The sequence below is a fragment of the Varroa destructor genome, unplaced genomic scaffold (genome assembly GCF_002443255.2).
Source record: "Varroa destructor unplaced genomic scaffold, Vdes_3.0 BEIS01000005.1, whole genome shotgun sequence".
In the NCBI taxonomy this organism is placed as follows: Eukaryota; Metazoa; Arthropoda; class Arachnida; order Mesostigmata; family Varroidae; genus Varroa; species Varroa destructor.
The window spans coordinates 30241368-30262668 of record NW_019211458.1 but is presented as its reverse complement, the minus strand read 5'-3'; the positions used below and the strand labels follow the sequence as shown (position 1 = coordinate 30262668).

Here is a 21301-nt window from a genome sequence, read left to right as displayed (position 1 = left end):
GATTTCACTTATGCAAACCATTTTACTTCAGCTATAAAGGCTAAGCTGCCAAACAGTTGCGGTTGCCATAGGGGTATTATACACGAAACGCAATAAAAACACGTAACATTCGCGTTAATAGTACAATTAACATGTATTGGTATATTATGGAGTATTACAGAGAATAAAGTTTTTCTCGTCATGATACAAAACATTATTACCTCTATCATTTATACAAAATTAGCTTCCTTTATCTCTGCCCGTTGTAGCTTCTCATCGAGAAAGCGCCAATTACCGTGGTTCGCCTCCAACTTGCTATTTCTTCAAAAAATTATAATATCATATAAAAAATCATACACTCCAGCCTTTATGTATCCGTGTAATAAAAAAAAAAATTAACCCAAAAATATCGATCTAAACATATTATGAAATAGAACATACTATGTCTGTGAGATAGAAAAAAAAAACAAAATGTCTCTAAAAACTCTAAACATGTTGAATTTCAAAGAGCGATGTAATTTAGTAGAACTGCTTCTATTTTAAAGAGGCTGGACACAAATTGTTTACTTATATTTTCCTCGGTTTTCTACTTTCTGCCTAATACCTTTTATTTTGCTTTTAAAGCAACAAGTTTTTCCCCATTTTCTCAACCAAGGAATCTATTTTTTCAGTCCTTTTTTAATATTCTTATGTATCCTGTTTATTATCTTTTTTACCACCTAACCTATCACTACCTTAACATATTAGCAAACATCATTGATTATTAATTAGAACCTTTTCGAAAATCAAAAGCGAAGTTGAATAGTGGTTTGCATTCCCAATATTTAATTCCTGTTTTTCGGTTCGGAAGACATCATCATACTTTCTGCAAATATCTATAATTGTGGTGATTATAGCTGTTTTAGTTACAGCTGTTTTTATACTAAGAAATGCTTAAGGGAATATTTTTTTAATTAACGTTGTAAATGGGATTTATGTAATAACCTTAACTGGTTGTTCCAGCTCGATCAAACTAACTTCAAGTTAACTGGCCATGTTTCAGTAAACCGGAGTGTAAGACTAGGTCGAATCGAACAGACAGGCTAAGTAAAATTCCCCGTTTTTGATATTCGAAAGCGGTAGAAAGGTGAAAATGTTATGAGATCTTCAACATAAACACAGTAATTATGTCAACGCAAAATTGCGTTCGCTGGTCATGATTCCGGTTTAATCCACGTCTTATGATGAATCCTGGTTTCGTGATGGTCTCTTGTTTTTTGATGGCGTGCATCTTCCGACTATATACCTCGCCGGAAATGCCTAACTGTAACTATTATCGAAGTTATGTGGCCTGATAACAAAACTTGAAGATCGTATTTCGGCCATAGGGTTTCGTGAACTATTTTTTACTGAGCCCGCTGGGTCCGGTCAGCGCATTGGCAGCTCCGCCACTTAGCATAATATACGGCGTCTGTAATTGTTTCTGTTTTTCCTGTAGAAGCTTCAACGTGTTAAGTGGAGTGTCTACGCTGGACATTTGTTCGAGCTTGTTTAGCTGTTCGATTTTCTTCTGCCGCTTGTCGATCTTGTTTTTACCGGAGCCTTTCCCGTGGAATTTGTGTGAAAGGTAACGGAAAGCCTCTTTCTGATTAATTGGACGCCCACTGTCATCAATATAGTCGATATTAACCTCAGGCTTATAATTAATTTTATCCTTAAAGTCAGAGACGGGTCCATGATAATGACCTGCTCCGCCACTTCGGCGACCTGAAAGAGTTGACAATATTGAAAATACTGAAATTGTTTTATCTTGATTTTATCTTTATTAATTACTTTCCTGTAGAAATATAGAAAAATATAAATAGAAAATAGCCGACAGTTTTCAAAGGAAAACTGTCATCTATTTTTTGACGTCCGTAGGTATCTCCAGCAGATAAACAATGTGACTAGCTAACATTCTATCCATTTTGTATAAAATCTAAGCTTTAGCATTTTCCTGATAACCCAAGCTACATTTGCCGACAAGTTGGAAATGTTAGATGACAATTGTTTTCAGCAGCTTACCTCGACCTTCATCATCGTAGTATTTTTCCTCGATCGTATAGTTCTTAGCCTGTAGATCTTGTAGTTTTTTCACAGTGGCAGGCTTGTTTTTGGACCCATCCTCAATATAGCCCTTTTTCCTAGCTAGTTCAAGGGCTCCAGCCACTCCTAAGGACACATTTGGTTCTTCCTCAAGGATCGGCATAGCCTCCTTCGAGACCGTTACTCGATCTTCTGTTCGTGCAGACAGTGTCCTATGCCTCTGCACCGACGGATCTACTTCGGCCCAAGTGTTACGTTGTTCTTCCTCCTCTTCCATGGGCACGTTTTCTCCGTTACCTGGGATAACATATAAACTCTTCGTTTATTTACAGAATAGCTATTTTGACAACGCCTAAATTTTGGCGAAGTAACAATGAAAAAGGAATGCCAAATTACACATTCGCTCTAAATCACAAATATTGTATTATTATAACATCGTCACAATCGCCAGTGACAGATAACATATTTCTTTTTTCTAAGATAGATCTATATTCTAATTAAACTTGTGCCAAAACGTTAGATTCCAGACGAAATAAAAACCGTATTCACTGAACGTATTTCTTAGCAAAATTCCCGTTTTGTTTCTACATATTTAAAATTCTAAATAACTGAAAAATAATGATCGATGAATACGTATTGTTTAAAAAAGAGAAAAGCTTATCAGGTACCATCGTCGATCTCCACTTCGTCTTCTTCTTTGGGCTTCTTTTCTAAACGCTCCTCTTTGAGAGTATACGCTGAGATAGTCCCAAGTGTCCTGCAAAATTCGGCTGTGGCATTAAGAACCATCGAGGAGCTAAAGTTCACGCCGCTGGTAATCTGCTCCTCGGGTTCTTCTTTTATAGCAGCTATCTGCGACGCCACTTGCTTAATTGACTCCTCAGGACGCACGACTTTTTTACTCTTGTTCAATTTCTCACGATATCTTTGTTCTGGTAAATCATCCTCGACTTTAATATTGGATAGATCAGTGTCAGGTCCCAAGATATCATCATCATCAGTGGGCCTTTCACGCCTTCTTCTATACCCGTGATCGATGTCGCTACCTGCAGCAGGTTCTTCGCCAATTGGCACTAGGTCTTCCGCCTTTAGGATTTCGCGTTTGCGAATCTTGCGAATCTTTTTTTTTGGTTTCTTGAATGATGCCATTTCATCAATGGTCATATAGTCCCTTGCAACTTCTGGTAGCGAAAGAATAAGCGATTCCTTCTGTTTTTGGAGTTTACTTCGAATCGCTTCTAGTTCTTTCTGGCGGCGTTCCTCTTTGTTAACACCAATTTTAAAACTATCCTTCTTTGCTCCGGAGATCTCTTCGTCGTACTTCGAGAGGACGTTTTTCTTATGCACAATGCCAAACTCGTCTACCTCAGCGTCGTCGTATGGATTATAGGTATTGACGCCTAGCTTTTTATTTAGATTGTTCCTTTCGACCCGTTCGTCATCTATAAGATTCGCATTCTCTAAAACGTCTTCACCATCGTCGAGGACTCCCTGATCCTTTAGAGTAAGCACCACTGTTTGGCCTTCCCTAATACGGTCTTCCCTGTGAGCGATTTCGATGCCTTCCAGGTCCTTAGCGCTGTAGTCTTTCTTAGGCAACTTAAGTTCTTTCTTGACAAGATCATCAATACCTGAAAGAAAAAAAATTATCTCACAGTATATACATATGTATTGTATACTGGCCCATCCTAGAAAGAAGATTTACGCCAAAAGGGCTAAGGTCAACAGTATATACTGTGTCATAATTTAGCTGCAAGTTGCAAATGCCAATTTTTGAGCTAGATGATCATACCGAGCTCATTTTCCATCTCTTGGAGCATTTTTTCACGCTTAGCAGCTCTTGCTTTTTCGTCAGCTATGGCACGGGACTTTGCAATCCACTTTGCTGCATCGTCATCTTCATCAGAATCAGCCAAACCCTTCACCTGTAAGAAAATCGCATGATAATAATACACTTCTTATCGTACGTCCATATTTGTTGTAATACAAACGCATGATATGTATATTATTTAATCTATGACATACTACAGTTCCTTGTAATACGAACTTGCTTTTTTCATCATACTCGACGTAACAGCGCTATTTCACATCGAACCCGGAATCAAAAGAACACACATATTCCAATATAGTCAACACACGCAAGTTTTCAGGGTACTCTAGTAATAATACGAACAGTAATATGCAAAAACAACTGAACTAATATATATGTCTGAAATAGAAAAGCACTATCTTATATTGATTCAAGTCACACAGGAAAAATAGGGCATACAAAAGTCCAACTGTAATATAGCTCACCTTCTCATATCTCCGCTTGATTTCTTGCTTCTTGCGCAGAGTGCGAATCTTATCTCGAAACGCCTCGGCCTCTTTTTTTTCGGAAATATTTTCAGTTCGTACAAACACTTCCTTATTTTCATCGTCTTTCTTTTCCTCACTGTCGGCTTGAAGTGGCTTGAGGCCCAACTTCGCTCTGAGTCGGTTGGTTTCCTCAATACTCATAGAAAGCTTTTCCTTTCCATCGTCAATCTCAGGAGTAACCTCGCGTTCCTGTGAAGGTCCTTCGGGTGTTGCACTCCGAGCTCGCTCTGGATAGAAGCAAATTGGCAAACTCACACACTAAAAAACTATACGTCTAACGAATACAGTCATTTCCAAGAGTGATTAATATCAAAATGTCAGAAGACACCGTATCAAGCGTCATAGTAAAGTGTATTAATCTTGACGGTAATACCGAGAGTAAAACTGGAAGCATTATCTATTAAAGTTTGCACGTCAACAACAAGTACCTTTTGCAATTCTCCTATCTAACGTATCATCCCTTTTCTTCTGTTCGGCCTTCTCTTCTCGATAGGAGGCATAACGCGAACTGTCTGGTACCACCCTGCCGTGGTCCTCGGATGGAGAACGCCTCCGATCATGACAATCCCTGCCTGCATCTTTGCGTGGTTCTTCTCGCTTTAAGACAGTCAACATAAAAGAAAGTTTTTATGATGTTTCTTGAAAACGCATGCAACCAAAGCATAACTCCATTGTGGACTAAACCGACCTGAATATCCGGCTGAACGTCGATGCGATGATCGTAGCGTTGTTGTCGGTGTAAGATCGTTTGCGCACGAGGCAAACGATGGCGTAAAATATTTGTGCCGCGATGAAATAGCCGAAAAAAGTTGGTAAAAGCAAAAAAGTGCCACTAAAGGCGAAAATCGACGGGCAAGAAACCTCCTCTTCAAGTTTTTGTTACCAAAAAAATGCAACCCAGCTGGGTTACCGCCAAGCGGGAATAAAAAGGATTGTTGAGCAAAAGCACCTCCTCTTCATAGACATGTATACCTGTAGCACCATCTCACGACTCGTTCAGGAGACAGCACCGTCCCATAGGCAGGAACCGAAAATTTACCAGGTCACTCATCCCCTATAGACACAGAAATTATACCGACAATTTTTACGCACTGCTCATGTGCGTCATTTATTGCGTATTATATTACATTCATCGTGTATTCACACAGCCATCTTTAGCTAACTTTTGGTAGCTTCGAATACTTTTTCCTTGCATTTCAACGATCTTATTATTTTATATGTACAAATCACATATGAACATATACAAAATATCTTTGCTCTACCTAAGCATTGTCCAATCTGGAAGGAATAGAAACCTGAAACCCTGTAAGATAATGTTGCCTCAAAATTGCAGGGTTGGTCAGACCGCACAACTTTGAGGCAACAGGTTGGCTGAAAAGAAATAATAGCATGCAAGGAACGGGGCGCGCACCTCATTTAGGGCTAAGAGATTCGGCTGTGGTCTACAAAGCTACCTAAACGTTAGAGCTGAAAAGAAAATAATGTGATTAGATTCTGGGATCGTTATTTAGCTGGGACTGATACGAAACGTTTTTCTATTAATTTTAAAAGGGGGTTCCAACCGATAAACCCGCAAAACTGCAGCCAGCACGAAAGCTTCTGTGGAAAATTCAGAGCAAACCTATCGCATGTAGCCGAAACGTTCGTATTTTTTCGCAATGCATTCTTCTCTGGTACGACAGAAAAAGATACGAAATGACTTAAAACATGGATACTTTTCGGGTCGAACGTGGAGCCATGCGAAACCTATGATTAAGCAGGTATATACAGTCAAGTTCAATTAAACGCATCTAATTTTTCTGAAAATGGACACAGTCATGTAAAAATGGCAAATCCTCTAAAACATTGTCATTTTTGAATTTGCATATTATCCATTTACCTTTAGAATAAGAAGGCTTTGGCTACGTATAGTCTCAGCGCTTGTCAAAGCAGCATTTCACTTCATTCTGATAGTGAGTTTAATTTTTAGCTATCCAGATCCTTCTTAACAATTGGCAGCCTCGCCTACGTGAAAATAAAAATAATTTCGAAACAGTGAAATACCGCCTGGCTTGAGCGACAAGCCCATGATATGAGGTTTTAGGCCCTTAAACGTCATCTCTGTTTACGTTATTGTGCATGGCTTATTTATTTTTGCGAGTAGCTTATTAAAATCATAATGTACAATTCAATATATGCAAACAAGTCTAATAAAGCGGACATGCTTTGCACGAATAGCCTGACAACATCAAAAGAAATATAGCCGTATAAATAAAAACAGCCTAGCGGCATTTTCATACACTGTCAATCCAAAGTGTGGTTACCACACAACGATGTTCAAAGAAATTCTCATAAAGCTCTCACAACTGCAATGCCGTTCTTGGCATGAGGCAATCGCACCATACACAAGTAAAAGAACCTCGTAGCTAACTTTCTCGTCACCATCTGCCCGAAATATTTCAGCAGCTCATCGATAAAGTAAGTCTAATAAACATCGAGAAATTGAAAACAAATGGCGGGACAACGCTGTGTATCAAGAACAATACATGTTTACACATAAAAGTATAAAAAGTTGGTTTGGACATGCACAGCCCAAGGAAGCACAAACGGTACCACATATCTGCACATATCATAATTATCAGAGCATACCTGGAGCTGTTGGAATAAAATGATCCGTAGAGGAAATAGGAGGAGAACTTATGATATAGACAAGCCATGATAGACGGCTACTTTGTGTGATCTCTGAATTGTCTGCTATTCCTGACGAATTGCTACATGTATGCTTTGAACAATAGACAACACTGGGTTCATGTACACCAGCTCTGATGCATGATTATACGTTCTGTAGACCAGCTCTAATGCTACGATTTGATAAAACAGAGCTTCTCTTAGGTTATCAGCTACTAAGGTTAACGGCAATGGCCAAGACATGGACACGCAATTGTGTTCAATAGAAGGGAGTGAAAATCATATGTAATGATATGCTTATCGATATATTTTTTTCACATATCGTACTTGAATGTCGCACAATATTGTTAATCACTCCTGTGCACTCAACATTTATTAAGAGAGGTCCACAAATGCGAAATCAGACACTTCTTTAGCACCTTGCTACTCAAAGAAAAATAACTAGTAGCATTACTAGCCGGGCAAACCGACGTCGCCACTAACCGGCAACGACATACGTGTAAAAAAAAACCAAACGACTTTCTGTCATGATGCACTGCGGCTGCTGTTCGCTATCATGAAGCACGCCAGCCAGTACGGTGAAACGCTGTCACCACGAGACATAGTCAACACCCCGCGCTGCAACCCGCCAAAAAAAGCCGACAAGCGCTATGTAAGCGTTTTGTATCGAGCCAAGAACCCTTACACAAGAGCATAAGGCATTTATACCCCCACGATGTCGGCTGTTCACCATATAGCATTCGAATCGAACAGACAAAAAATCGGTACACACTACTGTATACCTGTGATGCAGTATTCTATTTTGTTTCCATGATCATTTTTTGGATCTCTTTGTTTCTTTTTAAAGATCCAGTAGAACACCAAAATGATCAACAATAACAGTGGCGATCTCAAAAACGAATATATGCGATCGCATCTAATTGCGTTACAAATAAAACCAGCATCACCGGCAGAATTAACTGTGATGACAAAAATAGCGCATAGAATACTAAAGTGAATGGAATTGTCCCGTGATCTAAACAATCAAGTGAGCACATGAAACATGATGATGAGAGCTATTAGCGAAAATGACCCATGGAACTCAAATCGGGCCAGAAATTTACACGAACTTATTGCAGCCATAGGCAGCAGAAGCGATAAAAAACGGAACAATAGTTTCTGAATATGTACGTGCTAATGTATCCAGTGGAAAGTAGGGGATTGTTAGCACACATGTACGCATCGAGCACGCGCAAAGATCTGTGTGTGTGTAAAATCATCTTTTATGTACATCGTGCGGCATCGATTATCGGGGCAACCTCGTACGGTAGGCATCAGGCGAACTACACAACAGCTGCAGCATCTGTGCTGAGAATTTCGCTACACTTTCTACTGGTTCTTTTGTTGTTTTTATATAGTACATATCTGCTCAAGAAAGTTTAGAAAAAAGAAAAACTTTTTCTATAATAATAATAATGATAACCATATATTCTTGCGCACGCACTCATAATTTGTTGTTATTGACGGATGTATAATATAGTGTACGTGTCTGGAACGACGATAACGAGCGATTTACACACATAAATGTGAAAACTGAACTTACGGCTTGTTTGGAACATTAAAAACGTCATCTCTTTGCTCTAAACATCGACCCCACTATATCTCCACTACTGAACCGCGGTGTACATGTTATAACATGATTCCTCTACGCCATTTTGAAACAATAGGATTCGTTTCGACAAATGTCAATTTTTCCTTGCTCTCCGTAGTAACAGAAACCACAGCCAGAATCACACCCAAAACAGATAATCGTTTGGAAATATATTCAAATCAATATAACGATAAATGGCAGGTTTCTTATTGAAAATAAAGCTTTTCACGTCTATTTTTCTTACGTAGCGACCGGCTGGGTCGCCCCGTTCCAAATTGAAGACCAACTCACGGCTTCCTCGCGATGCGGTCGTTTTCGGCGACGTTCATAGATTTCGCTCTCGGATCGAGAACTAGCGCTGGACGATCGAGATCTCGAACGTCTGTCGCGCTTGCTCCGTTTGCGATCCTTGTGGTTTTTTTTCGAACCCATCTTTCGCTGACGGTCAGTTATGCAGTATTAGTGACGGCGCTGTTTCTCTTAAGCACGTCTTGTGCTTATTCGTATATTCTGATATGTTTTCTTTCGTAGAAGACACTGGTGTCGATCCAACTGGCCACCGTTGGAACTCACAATAACAAACAACGAACCGCAAAAAGCAACAGCGATGTTCGAATCACAACACCAGCATACACAACACTACATCGACAAACTGGTATCCACGGGTAATATTGGCACTGAAAAGGAAAATACACAGGTAACTCGCACTAACTGAGCACATACTGGCCACAAAAAATAAACATGAAATTTTTACTCCTGTGGACCACGGACTCGATTGGTGCACAAGCACAACACCGTCGAGAGATAGATAAACGTCAGAATTCCGGCGATAAGCACGCACACACGTAAATTCCAAGAGTGCACACAGAACGGAAAGTTACACGGCAGTATTAAGTAGATGCTATTCTAATAAAATCTTCTGGGTAACTTCGGTTCGCAGAGAGCACTAAGCAAACACATAACAAACTCGTATAGTGGAAGGCACTCGACATCACAACACACATCTACCCGTCACAACATCGGGGAATTTTAGCGGTGCACGTAATGTATGGAAGCCGCTATAATTCATAGAAGTTAGGGTGCCTATAGTGCGGCACCTTTATCGAATCGGCCGAGAATTCACAGTTCGAGGCGCGATATCACTGAGCAGCATTGAGCGTCACGTAGACGCCTTCACGACGCGATTTTTTACGCCCCGACGAAAAATCACGTAAAAATTTGCAATTTCAATATCGGCCTCCGGAGCTGCCCAGCTACTCAGGGCCTGGCCCTGACGTATCGATAGGCTCTTAGAGTTCTATGAAAAAATAGAAACAACGCACAAAATTGAAAAATATAGAATTTTCACTTTTCTTGTAGCATAAACCTCACGCAGGCAAACAATGATCGTCGTTGGATCTGTCGTGTTTACAATCTTTTCAAGTTCAATGGCGCCATATTTGAATGAACTTCAATGCCTTCTCATACGCTCGGGCAGTTAGCTTCAAGTGTGCTTACTTGCATTATCTTTGCTGCGATATTAGTAAATGTTCAATCCAGCGAAGTTTATTAAGTTAAAATAGGTTGACAATTTCATACAACAGCATATTGTTATGTACCGTTTTGCGTATCCAACAACTACCGCCAACTAGTCCAAACTTGACGGAAGTTAGAAGATCGTTATTTTGAATGGGCCCTGGTAAGAAGAGGCCCAGGGGAAGCTTTTGCGCGAGACCGTTCTCTGATATTTACCGATAATTCGCCGGGCCAGGCAGTGCAAAACGCTCAGCACCAGCTCCCCATTTCGGCTTATCTACAAATTTGTAAGATTATCAGTTGCGCCTCTTTTAAGGCTCCTCTAGCGTTCGCTTTACGTGGTCGGTTTGAACACCTTCGGACGAACAGCTGTATTCAAGCAAAGATCTCTTATCACATATTGACCCTTACTTTTAATAGCACCGTTGCGACCCTAGAAAGTGCCTACCAATCTAGTTAGAACAGGAGTGGTTTCGTTGGGACGCTGCCTAATAATGTGCGGTAGCACTATAAAGTGCCAAGCCTTGATCCGCCCTTGTAGCGTTTGAAGACATGTCACCGTTGCGTTTAGTTGCAGATACCCTATCACTCTTCGGATCGGGTTGAGAGTGCGGGTGACATAGAAGAACGGCACTCGATAATGTGCAAGTGTGTTTAGTTCTGAAGTGTTCACGTGCTCGTGAAGCTCATATACCGCCAGTATAGTATAGTTGTGTAACAAGGATAATTGACGGTTGCTATACGCTCTGGGCTCATTCGCAGATTATGGACACCCCACCATGTATTTTTTAGTCTATCTATCTGTTCTATCCAACTTTTCTTATCTGCCAAGTCGCCCGACTCCACCAATCAGAGGACAATATCTTGCTGTTGTGATCACCCACGATGACTAGTCGATCGCTAGCGTTCATACAGCAACAGCATGACTCAACAGTAGTGTAGATGCGTTGTTTGTTATTTTCTAATCCGGACCATCCGAGAATAGTGCACTCGTTTAAAAATGATTATTTAGTCTCGTTCGCCCCTTCCACTTGTTAGGGCTCCTTTGCTATATTTAATAAGAATGGATGCATAGACTTGCTCATAGTACTTCGTAACACAGGTCCGCTCGAGTTCGATTAGTTCGATTGGCCTGTTAGGGTGCACACGCTATACCACGGTCACTGAGTAGGGGGGTGTTCTTGAAGGTTTTAATGTGTGCCTGTGACAAATAAAGAGAGATTGATATCTTTAATGTCACAACTTGACAATAACGCTCGCGTGTGTTCATAAAATTGCAAGGTGTTTTATTATCAGATTAATTACAGCATGTCGGCGGAGAGCTCAAGCGCTTCCGGAAACCTCTCGAAAGAGACTCCCGCTAACGGGACACATCGAGATTGTAGGAGCAGACAACGTTATGACTACAACGGTACGTTACCATCTCATGGAAGTGTGGGTAAAATTATTTCGAAAATGGAGCATATAAATGGGGGATGACAATGAAGACAGGTATATTTCGTGGGTTGGATCTAACCGTTTTATGTACATATTTTAATGGCCAGAAGTGTACTATGCAAAAAAGGTGTACTAGCGGCCTGCATACTATACAATTTTTGTGAATAAAAAGTGCTATTTATTCGTATGTTACGTACCGATAATTATTATTTCAACGTACTGGCAAATAGCGAACATCGAAAAAAGATAGGATTTGTCGTGATCATACTGTGGTAAAATAAAGCAGATTTCGTACGAATGAACCCAAGCGATCCAACATATTTCGATACGTATCAAGCTTATGTTATGAGTGCCTAAGCGGTTCGTGAAGATCTGCGTGGCGGATTGTGAAGCGCCAACAAAATTTTGCAAATGAATTTTCATGAAGTACGCGAATCTAACCTCATTCATGGGGTTGACCTATAAGGAGCATTTCCTAATCTTTTGCTGGTATTTTCCAACCCATTCAGTTTATATATATATTCTTGATTTTGAGAACAAGTGACATTTTATTATTCCGCCTGAAGTTTTTACTAATGATATTCAAGTAAAAAAACACCACCTTAGGTTTTCCATTTTCATTGTAAAGTAATGATATTAACAGTCATTAGCAATATGTTTTCTTTAACATACAAACAAATGATTATATTCATTCGATTATAACCGTAATACATATAAGTGTACATTCAAATTATTTTATTCCAAGTACTTATTACCAGCTCATTAACGATTTGCCATACTTACAAGCTTCTAACATTTCGCTAAGCCAAGGACAACCATCCAGATGAATGCACCTAAATTTAACCTTAAATTGGACAGGTATTTCCTCAGAAAAATCTGTACCGATAATGTCACAACCGTTGCTGCTCCTTTACCTTTCTTTAAAAAATTTTTTTGCTTTTTGCACAAAGGCCCGTATTTGGTTTGAAGTCGATCTAATAGATACCTACCTATCAGTGCTGCCAATGTGTAGTCTATGGGAACAACTGTAATTTGATTGATTATATATTCAGATGGTTGTATTTCAAAATAGCATATATAGTGTATATTAGCTTAATTTGTTTTTGTGTACAGAATTCACAATTGTGGATGTTGCTTCACTAGTTCTCTAGAGTACAAATGATACCAGGTAATATTTGCTGATCTAGTAAACCAGAAAGCCCTAAATTAGATGGATAATAGGACTGGTTCTCCTTATCAGAAAAAAATATTAAGTTGTGCCTATTTTTAGAAGACTGTTGTACAATATTTATCCTACAGAAGCTGCGCATTTCTTTACAGCACTCTTACTATTAATTATCAGGTTACCTTCTGCTCTACCGCGAATACTATACTTTGTACTATACATTTCGCATTAGACAAATTCTGTTTTCAAGTGTTAAAACACTATAAAAATAGACCTAATAAACCCGGTGAATGTCTTAATGGAGAGCTTTGATCGAAAAAGGCACTTAGAATAAACGTAATATATTTTTAAAATACCAGCCCCAAAGTAAGGGGAGACATAAAACTACCTTCGTCTAAACTACTTTTATCCGTCGATTTCGAGTCATTAAAAACGGATCATTTTCATTTCATGTCCGTCGGGGCTATCAGACCAATTGGATCGAGGGTGTTAATTTGATCGAGGGATTAATTATCAGGTTACCTTCTGCTCTACCACGAATACTATACTTTGTGGTATACATTTCGCATTAGACAAATTCTGTATTCAAGCGTTAAAACACTATAAAAATAGCCCTAATAGGCCCGGTGAATGTCTTAATGGAGAGCTTTGATCGAAAAAGGCGCTTAGAATAAACGCAATATATTTTTAAAATACCAGCCCCCAATGTAAGGGGAGACATAAAACTACCTTCGTCTAAACTACTTTTATCCGTCGATTTCGAGTCATTAAAAAGGGATCATTTTCATTTCATGTCCGTCGGGGCTATCAGACCAATTGGATCGAGGGTGTTAATTTGATCGAGGGATTAATTATCAGGTTACCTTCTGCTCTATCGCGAATACTATACTTTGTGGTATACATTTCGCATTAGACAAATTCTGTATTCAAGCGTTAAAACACTATAAAAATAGCCCTAATAGGCCCGGTGAATGTCTTAATGGAGAGCTTTGATCGAAAAAGGCGCTTAGAATAAACGTAATATATTTTTAAAATACCAGCCCCCAAAGTAAGGGGAGACATAAAACTACCTTCGTCTAAACTACTTTTATCCGTGGATTTCGAGTCATTAAAAAGGGATCATTTTCATTTCATGTCCGTCGGGGCTATCAGACCAATTGGATCGAGGGTGTAACTCCGCACTCCAATTGAGGCACGGTAATTTCTCGACGTCAGCCCGCCACCGAGAAGCAAGTCAAAATGATGACCGACTATGTGACCAAGGACGGAGCAGTCACCTAAATAAAAATTGGCGAGAGAACAGAGCAGGTACTACTAAATTTGCCGCAGATTTTATAAGAGGTCCTAGTGTCGGCGGCAGCGGTAGCAGCAATCGGCGTCTATTGACAAAACCTCGCGATCGGCTATTTGAGGATTACGTTAGGGAGCCAAACCAGCCGTCGTCACAGAAGGAAAAGCAACAACTGCCGTGCTCGCAAAAAGGACAACAACAGAACCAGCAACAACAACAACAACCACCACGTAGAGATAAACGAATGCAAAAGGACGAAAGTAACGATGAGGAAAATGCAACAACCAGTCGAGGTCATGTCAGAGACAGGCGAAGTGGAAGCTGTGCTGTACTTAGAGAAGCTGATGGCGCAAATGGAAATACTAGTTTCCAACATGGTTTCCAGCAGAGCGCACATTCGGATGTTGACTTAATCCAGCCGGTGTTAAGGTTAAATGTTCACGCGCAAGAATTTACCCCAGCGATGCGTGCGCCATCAGCACAAGGTGCTTGCGCGGCGACCCAGAATGACACCGGCGTTACAAAACGTACAGAGGCGAATGGAGATTTGGTCACATCAAATAGCAGGTTGGACGGCTTCAGTCAAAATGATGGTCGCGGGGACACGTCTGCTTCTGTGCCCCGGACGATTATGCTGGCCATGTCACAAGTCAGACGTGATCCGCCCCGATCAGTTGCAAGGAAACAACCAATAGAAGAGAGTAAAGCGCAAAAGGAGTCAATGGAGGAACAACTCCTAAAAGACATTTACGACTGTGTCATCTGTTGTAGCCGAATACGCGCAACACAGTCGATATGGAACTGCCAGGCTTGTTTTCATATTTTTCATCTACGTTGCATAGCTGAATGGGCCGAAACATCGCTGTCAGACGATAACAAAACCTGGCGGTGTCCGGCGTGTCAGGGCGAGAACAGCAAAGTGCCAAGGAACTACTGGTGTTTCTGTCGCAAACAGAAGAATCCCCAACCATCAAAGATGTCACTGCCCCATAGTTGTACTGAACTATGTCAGAAGTCACGATCCTGTCCGCACAAATGCAATAAACTTTGCCACCCGGGCCGATGTCCTCCGTGCGAAGCTAGCGTATCGAAGCCTTGTCAATGTGGGAAAACTAGCAAATACGTGAAGTGCAGCAGCAAAATTGCGCTTATTTGCGGGCAAGTCTGCGGAATGGTTTTATCATGCGCTAAGCACGAATGTCAAACAGTATGCCACCCCGGGGATTGCGAATCGTGTAAAGAGCTCAAGGATATTAGTTGTTTCTGTGGGAAGAACACGAAGCAAGTGTTATGCGCTGAGCCCAATGATTACAGCTGCGATCAAATCTGTAAACAAATGTTGTCCTGTGGTAATCATCACTGTGAGAAGACATGTCATCGTAACGGTGAATGCGGTGAATGTCAGTTATCTTTGTTGAAGTCATGCCCTTGTGGTCGAAGCTCTATACCTAATGGTTGGGATTGTTCGAAGCCAGTGCCCTTGTGCGATGCCAAATGTGGACGTAAATTTCAAGATTGCGAACATCTTTGCGAGCAGAAATGTCACGAGGGAGATTGTCCCCCATGCCCTGCTCTTGTGAAAGGGTTGGTTTTATTAAACTTTACATTGTTTCTAGTTTGTTAGATAGCTAAACAGTTCGAACGTGGCCGAGTTCTCTGTGCAGGTTTTACAAGCAAAGTATATATTTTCAAGCGGTTCCGTCAGCAAAATATCTTTTTGCAGAATATAGATGAAAGTACAATGGTTTAGGAACTCACTAAGTTGCAATTTCATTGACTAGACGTGTCAAATAGCCAGGCACATGAAAACTGAAATTCTTACTTCGCTATTAGTTTATATAGAATATGGTATTAAGAATTTTTGTAATTGACTGCAGTCTTTTTAACGCTCATTCGAAGCATCGACAAGAAAAATGATTGCTTATAATTCAGCAGTTATAGAGGGTGTTTAAGTCGCAATTTTAGATTTTCATTGCATTTTAAAAGCGGGTTACGCGTATACAGTTCATAAAAAATTTCAATAGAATAATGTCATTCAATAACAATGTTAAACGAATCAAATGTATTTCATATTAAGGGTCGACAAGCAGACGACTCTTATCAAACATTGAGAATAGAAGTTCCCATAAAAAACTTATTTGAATGTAGAGCAATATCAGTCGAGTAGAGGTTTTTCTCAAAAAATATTACTTCATTAAATCTAGCTTCTACTAAACATAAGTAGGATTTTCGAGCAAGTTTGTTTTCATGAAACGTTAGCTATATTAGAATTAAGCGACAAGAGCAATTTCTCAGTTCAAATGGAAGCGCCATGTGTTTTTTCATGTGGGTGGTTAGCTTCGCTCAAATGCATGTGGTACCAAAAAATAGCTTCAGCTCATTAAGTCAATTCTAGACATTTATTGAATAGCACCCTTAAATATTATAGTCGTTGTTATGCAGGAGGCGATGTCGATGTGGCGCGGTTGTAGAAGAGGCTGAGTGTGGCGAGAAAGTGCTTGTTTGTCGAAGGCGTTGCAATAAGAAAAAAACCTGTGGACGGCATAAATGCCTCGATGAGTGTTGTGACAAGGAGTTCCACATCTGCGATCTTGTCTGCGGAAAAAAACTCTCTTGCGGTATCCATTCATGTTTTACTCTTTGTCACAAAGGAATATGTCGTAAATGCCAACACGTCAGTAAGTATCATTTATATTTTACGCATTTTGTTACTTTCTGACTACCTTTCTATGACTCCAATTTGGATTTACTAGTCACCGCTGAAATTAATTTAAAAATTAAAACTATTGAGCAACCTTTGGCGAATATATCGTTAATTATATCTAGATTATTATATAGCTAATTCACCTGAATGCTACAAGGAATTTCGGGTCAAGTGTGCCAAGGAGCGTATATATGTGTTGCGAATAGGCGAATTTGTGTGAATAGGAAAATTTATTTACTTATTGTTTATATGTAAATAATATCAACAGTTGAGGCGGTTCTTTTTGACACTACTGGACGTGAAACTCAAAACGTTTATAAATATCAATAAAACAATGTTAACGTTACATATAACCACTAAGCCACGAAGAATATAGAAAACATCTACGTTTTGATTTCTTGAAATAGATTTACGCTTTAAATTGTCTAAAAAAATCGTGTGCAAAATAGCTGCGATTATTCCACGGAATAGAAATACTGTTAACAATGATTTTGCTTCTGCTTTGCAGAAGGGTACTTTATGTCAAAATTTCGAGAAATAAAACACAGGTGAAGAATGTACGATCCGCACGACGTGGTTCCTGTTTCTTACAATATTCAATGTAATTATTATATTTTGGACGACATGTTTTTAGGCTTCGACGAGCTACGTTGTCACTGCGGACATTCGGTGGTGTACCCGCCAGTGCCTTGCAACACTCCGGTTCCGGAATGCAAACAGCTGTGCGCACGCGAGCATCGGTGCCGGCATCCGGTGACTCATCCGTGCCATTCAGAGCCGGTATGTCCTCCATGCACCTCACTAACAGAGAAGAAATGCCATGGTGGGCACGAACTTCGAAGAAATATACCTTGCCATCTTGATGTAAGTTGCAGCCTACTCAACATAAAGTATGTCGTTGTTCTGCAACGACCGAAAGAAAAGAACAATAACTTATGCAGCACAATGAAAACGTATTTTCGTCTTTTAAACTTTGTAGAGAAAAATATTCGTTTTACTAACAATGCTCTCGGTTTATCTGAAGCTATGAATTTAAATACATATTAACATTACATGTTATAACGTCGTAGCTAAGCTCAGCTGAAATGTTAAGTCAGGTTTTGAACGTGTTCATCTTATGCATTTCTTTCGAACAGAACGTTTCATGTGGACGCCCTTGTGGACGGCCTCTGTCATGTGGTAGACATTCGTGTGACAAAACGTGCCACGCAGGTGAATGCCCGACCTCATGCGAACAACCCTGCAAGGTGCCTCGAAAATGTGGACACCCTTGTAAACTGCCATGTCACGACGAATGCCCGACGAGCACATGTTTCACACAGGTATCCCTACTTTATAAATATGTATATAATTTTTTTATTGATATGTAAGTATAAAGTACCTTAAATGCAGCGAAAGAGCGGATTCGGATTGAAGCGGCTATTTCATCTTTTCTGCTGTTGCATGCGGTCGAGTTTTGAAATCTATAAAAAAAAAAGTTTCTTAGCTCTTCGTAAAAATCCATTAATGGTTTTTTGCAGAAACCTATTGATATTGCAAACCGAATCTATCTTAAAGCTTTCATACCTTACAACAATACACATTTGTAATAATACATTTGTTAACGGATTGATATGATTCAGGTTGAAGTGTCATGTACATGTGGACGGTTAGTAGAACCGCGCACCTGCCATGAGTTCCAACAAGCAGTCAGCAGTATAGTGCAACAAAAAGTTCGCCGAGGTGAGGAAGTCAACCTCGCTAAAGACCTCAGCCAGGTACGACAACACGTGCTTCGGAATGTAGCATATTTCCTCTCTGTAGGTAATGTTTATTGTTACTTGACCTTGAAGGGGATGAAAATGGTAACTATGGGAATGGCGGTATGGTTTAACTGTTATCTTCCTTTCTTTCCAAACGTCGTGCATTACAAAAGCAGTTACTATATTTTAGTTGTTCACAAAATATGAGCTTTTAAAAAATATACATCTCGAGACCACGGATAAATGTTTGATCGTAGAGTAGATAGAAATAAGAAAATAACCCACCTCTGAAAATTATTTCCGCGTATCTCTAACATTCCGTTTGAAACTTGTTTTTGTCCCTTGATTATTAGCTTTCTAAGGGTATCCTGAAGTGTGTAGAAAGATGTGCAGTAGAGGAGCGAAATCGGCGTTTTGCGGAAGCTCTTAAAATTAATCCAGATGCGCCCGTATTCACCTTATCGCTTTACTCAGATTTTGTTAAGGAAGAAGCAAGGAAAAACTGGCACTTTGCGTCAAAAGTTGTCAACAAACTTAACGATCTTGTGGAACTTGCAAAAAATGTGAGTGCTTTTTTCTCCTAGGTAATATTGTTAGATCAGTCATATATGTAGTACAGTTATGTTACTGTTCAATTTTCAGTACCGAGACTCGTAACCAATTGCAATGCAATTAATCATTGTACAAAACTAGAATGCCTTAAATAATCTGTTTTTTAATTATATGGTTTCATTTCATCTGTCTTACTGATCTATCTCTAGACACACATAACGGACGAACCTGACTGTTTTGCTCATTTTTCATACGTGTTCGCCTATACGCATTCGTTACTGCATTTTACCAACTGGTCGGTTACCAGCTTTCGTTTCAGACGACATGAAAAAATGTCCTTCCTGTCGTTTCCTTAGTGAGCGTGTCATCTTGACCGTTGCGAAGGTTACTTTTAGCTCCCCGCATTTGCTTTACTACTTAGCCTGTGTGCTGAAAACAATGACGTGTTTCCGTGGGCTTTAGCCCACAAGGGCTTCCTTATTGTCCTCCTTTTCTAGAAACTCCATCTCACTTCATAAATCAACACAACAAGGCTTTGGAGTGATTCACGTTACAGACCATCAGGCATACATCGGTTTTAGTGTTATGTACCCCTGAAGTAATAATAGAATTCGTCCCAAACCAGGGCTCATACAAATGGGGTCCCGAGTTTAGTGCATGGGTCCTCCAACACCAGACGGATACCTTATTAGGGGTGAAATTGGATATTTTTGGATATAATTCGTTAGCCCGTCACCTTTTTAAAAAAGGCATTATGTATCAGATAAGTAGATTGGCTAATTAGACGACAACCTTAGTAACTCGTTCAAGCAAGTGAAACTTTAAGCGTTCGGCTGCATAAACTTGTACTGTCTGGTTCAAACCGTCATGTGCGCGGACTCTTTTGGCGGCATAAGTGAACCGCAACATACTGCTTGCGAGATTTCGTACTTCATAGGCATAACGAATACAGTACTGCAAGCAAGCAAGCGACGTTCTGATTCCTTGCGAGCAGATTTTCGACTTAGAATATCTTAGCAGTTCGTACTTTAAAAAATATTATTGACGTTGATACTCGCAGTACTAATAATTTGCCAACGAAATTTTAGGTTTATACACGTATCTTAATCCGTCACTCTCAAGTATGTGTGCTACGGAGTAAAATTCAATAAAATCGTCTGCTGGCGCGTATTTTATATGCTGGAATAGCTTTTGCTATTATATGTATATAGCTTCACCAAATAGAATTGCTTAGCTAGCTGTTGCTAGGCGCCTAGCGATAACTGATTATTAAAGAAATCGTCAATAAAGGAAGTATTCGCATAGCATCGTTTATAAATAAATAAAAGGCACAGTAATGATCATACTGCTGGATGTGACTAGTATTTTCCGAAAGTGTGATCGCAATTGAAACTATTTTTTAATTCTTTTACGTTATGCTCCTCAGTCTGTACAAGCAAGTCGATCTTACGGATTTGAACCGATGCCTCGTGAGCAACGCCGCTTTATATATGAGCTCCTCGAAGTGTATCGCTGCACTGGACAAAGCTATGACCAGGAACCGAAAAGAAATATCGTGGTAACAGCTTACAAGTGAGTTTTCAATTATGCAGTAACTGCTCTGTCATGGTTTTATAATCACTGTATCCTTGGTACTGTGTATTACATTCTTATGTTATGACAAAGCCTACGTTATTTGTGGTACCATTCTGACCAATATCGGGTTCCTCTCTAGGGATAAATCTGTTATTCCGTCAATGAGCCTGGCAAGTGCGATTGGAATTGTCAACCCCATCCCTTTGTGGAAGATGTAATGTGATGGCCGATGATTCACCACTACCACAACTACGGTCACAGTCTGTCGTAAGCCGATAATAATAATCTTTACGCTAATCATAATCTTAAGACGAAAAATATAGATGTATAGCACACAAAGATGATTAAAGTGTTTCACAGCAATTAGTAGAAGAGCACGGCATATGGACGCGCATATGTCCATGTCAATTCACAGTAATTATGCTGTTATTCCTTACTAATAATAAAATGAAAAAAGATGTAATTTGGTAATATTGACTGGCATGTTTAATCGATAATAGTTAGTCCTCAAATGGCGAAAACGAGATGAATCCTTGTAAGTGTCACCAGTTACTGGACGATCCAAGTATTGGCTTTAAGCACCGGACAATGAACACGAAAATCTTTTCTATTTTAATGATAT

At 39.8% G+C, this 21301-nt stretch overlaps 2 protein-coding genes across 5 annotated transcripts; one reads left to right on the top strand and one right to left on the bottom strand.

The window, feature by feature from the left end:
- Window positions 1-108: 108 nt before the first annotated feature.
- Window positions 109-10099, bottom strand: LOC111250855 (U4/U6.U5 tri-snRNP-associated protein 1). Its single transcript, XM_022806730.2, has 7 exons — window positions 8990-10099; window positions 4830-4998; window positions 4339-4628; window positions 3836-3968; window positions 2712-3674; window positions 2023-2340; window positions 109-1725 (listed from the first exon to the last, which is right to left on the bottom strand). The coding sequence occupies exons 1-7, from the start codon at window positions 9128-9130 to the stop codon at window positions 1358-1360; spliced, it is 2382 nt and encodes a 793-aa protein (XP_022662465.1). The 5' UTR covers window positions 9131-10099; the 3' UTR covers window positions 109-1357.
- Window positions 10100-10341: 242 nt separating this feature from the next.
- On the top strand, window positions 10342-21150 carry LOC111250849 (protein shuttle craft-like). Of its 4 annotated transcripts, none has more exons than XM_022806705.2 (10): window positions 10342-10500; window positions 11521-11624; window positions 13968-15690; window positions 16549-16784; window positions 17445-17674; window positions 17947-18132; window positions 18433-18567; window positions 18906-19115; window positions 20531-20676; window positions 20819-21150. In XM_022806705.2, exons 2-10 carry the CDS (start codon window positions 11522-11524, stop codon window positions 20895-20897), a joined length of 3048 nt encoding a protein of 1015 aa, XP_022662440.1. In that variant the 5' UTR covers window positions 10342-10500; window position 11521; the 3' UTR covers window positions 20898-21150. The 4 variants fall into 4 exon arrangements, with proteins under 4 accessions (XP_022662440.1, XP_086846128.1, XP_086846127.1 ...); XM_086990002.1 differs by having other exon boundaries at window positions 10348-10500; window positions 11510-11624; XM_086990001.1 differs by lacking the exon at window positions 10342-10500 and adding an exon at window positions 10524-10861.
- The last annotated feature ends 151 nt before the right edge of the window (window positions 21151-21301 follow it).

Bases quoted from the DNA above. Each gene is read 5' to 3' on its own strand.
- LOC111250855 (XM_022806730.2), bottom strand. From the start codon at position 9,130: ATGGGTTCGAAAAAAAACCACAAGGATCGCAAACGGAGCAAGCGCGAC. The intron at 3,675-3,835 runs GTATGATCATCT...TTTTTCTTTCAG, and splicing joins AGAGATGGAAAATGAGCTCG to GTATTGATGATCTTGTCAAG. The intron at 1,726-2,022 runs GTAAGCTGCTGA...CAACTCTTTCAG, and splicing joins CTACGATGATGAAGGTCGAG to GTCGCCGAAGTGGCGGAGCA.
- LOC111250849 (XM_086990000.1), top strand. From the start codon at position 11,099: ATGACTAGTCGATCGCTAGCGTTCATACAGCAACAGCATGACTCAACA. The intron at 17,675-17,946 runs GTAAGTTGCAGC...TCTTTCGAACAG, and splicing joins ATATACCTTGCCATCTTGAT to AACGTTTCATGTGGACGCCC. The intron at 18,133-18,432 runs GTATCCCTACTT...GATATGATTCAG, and splicing joins CGAGCACATGTTTCACACAG to GTTGAAGTGTCATGTACATG.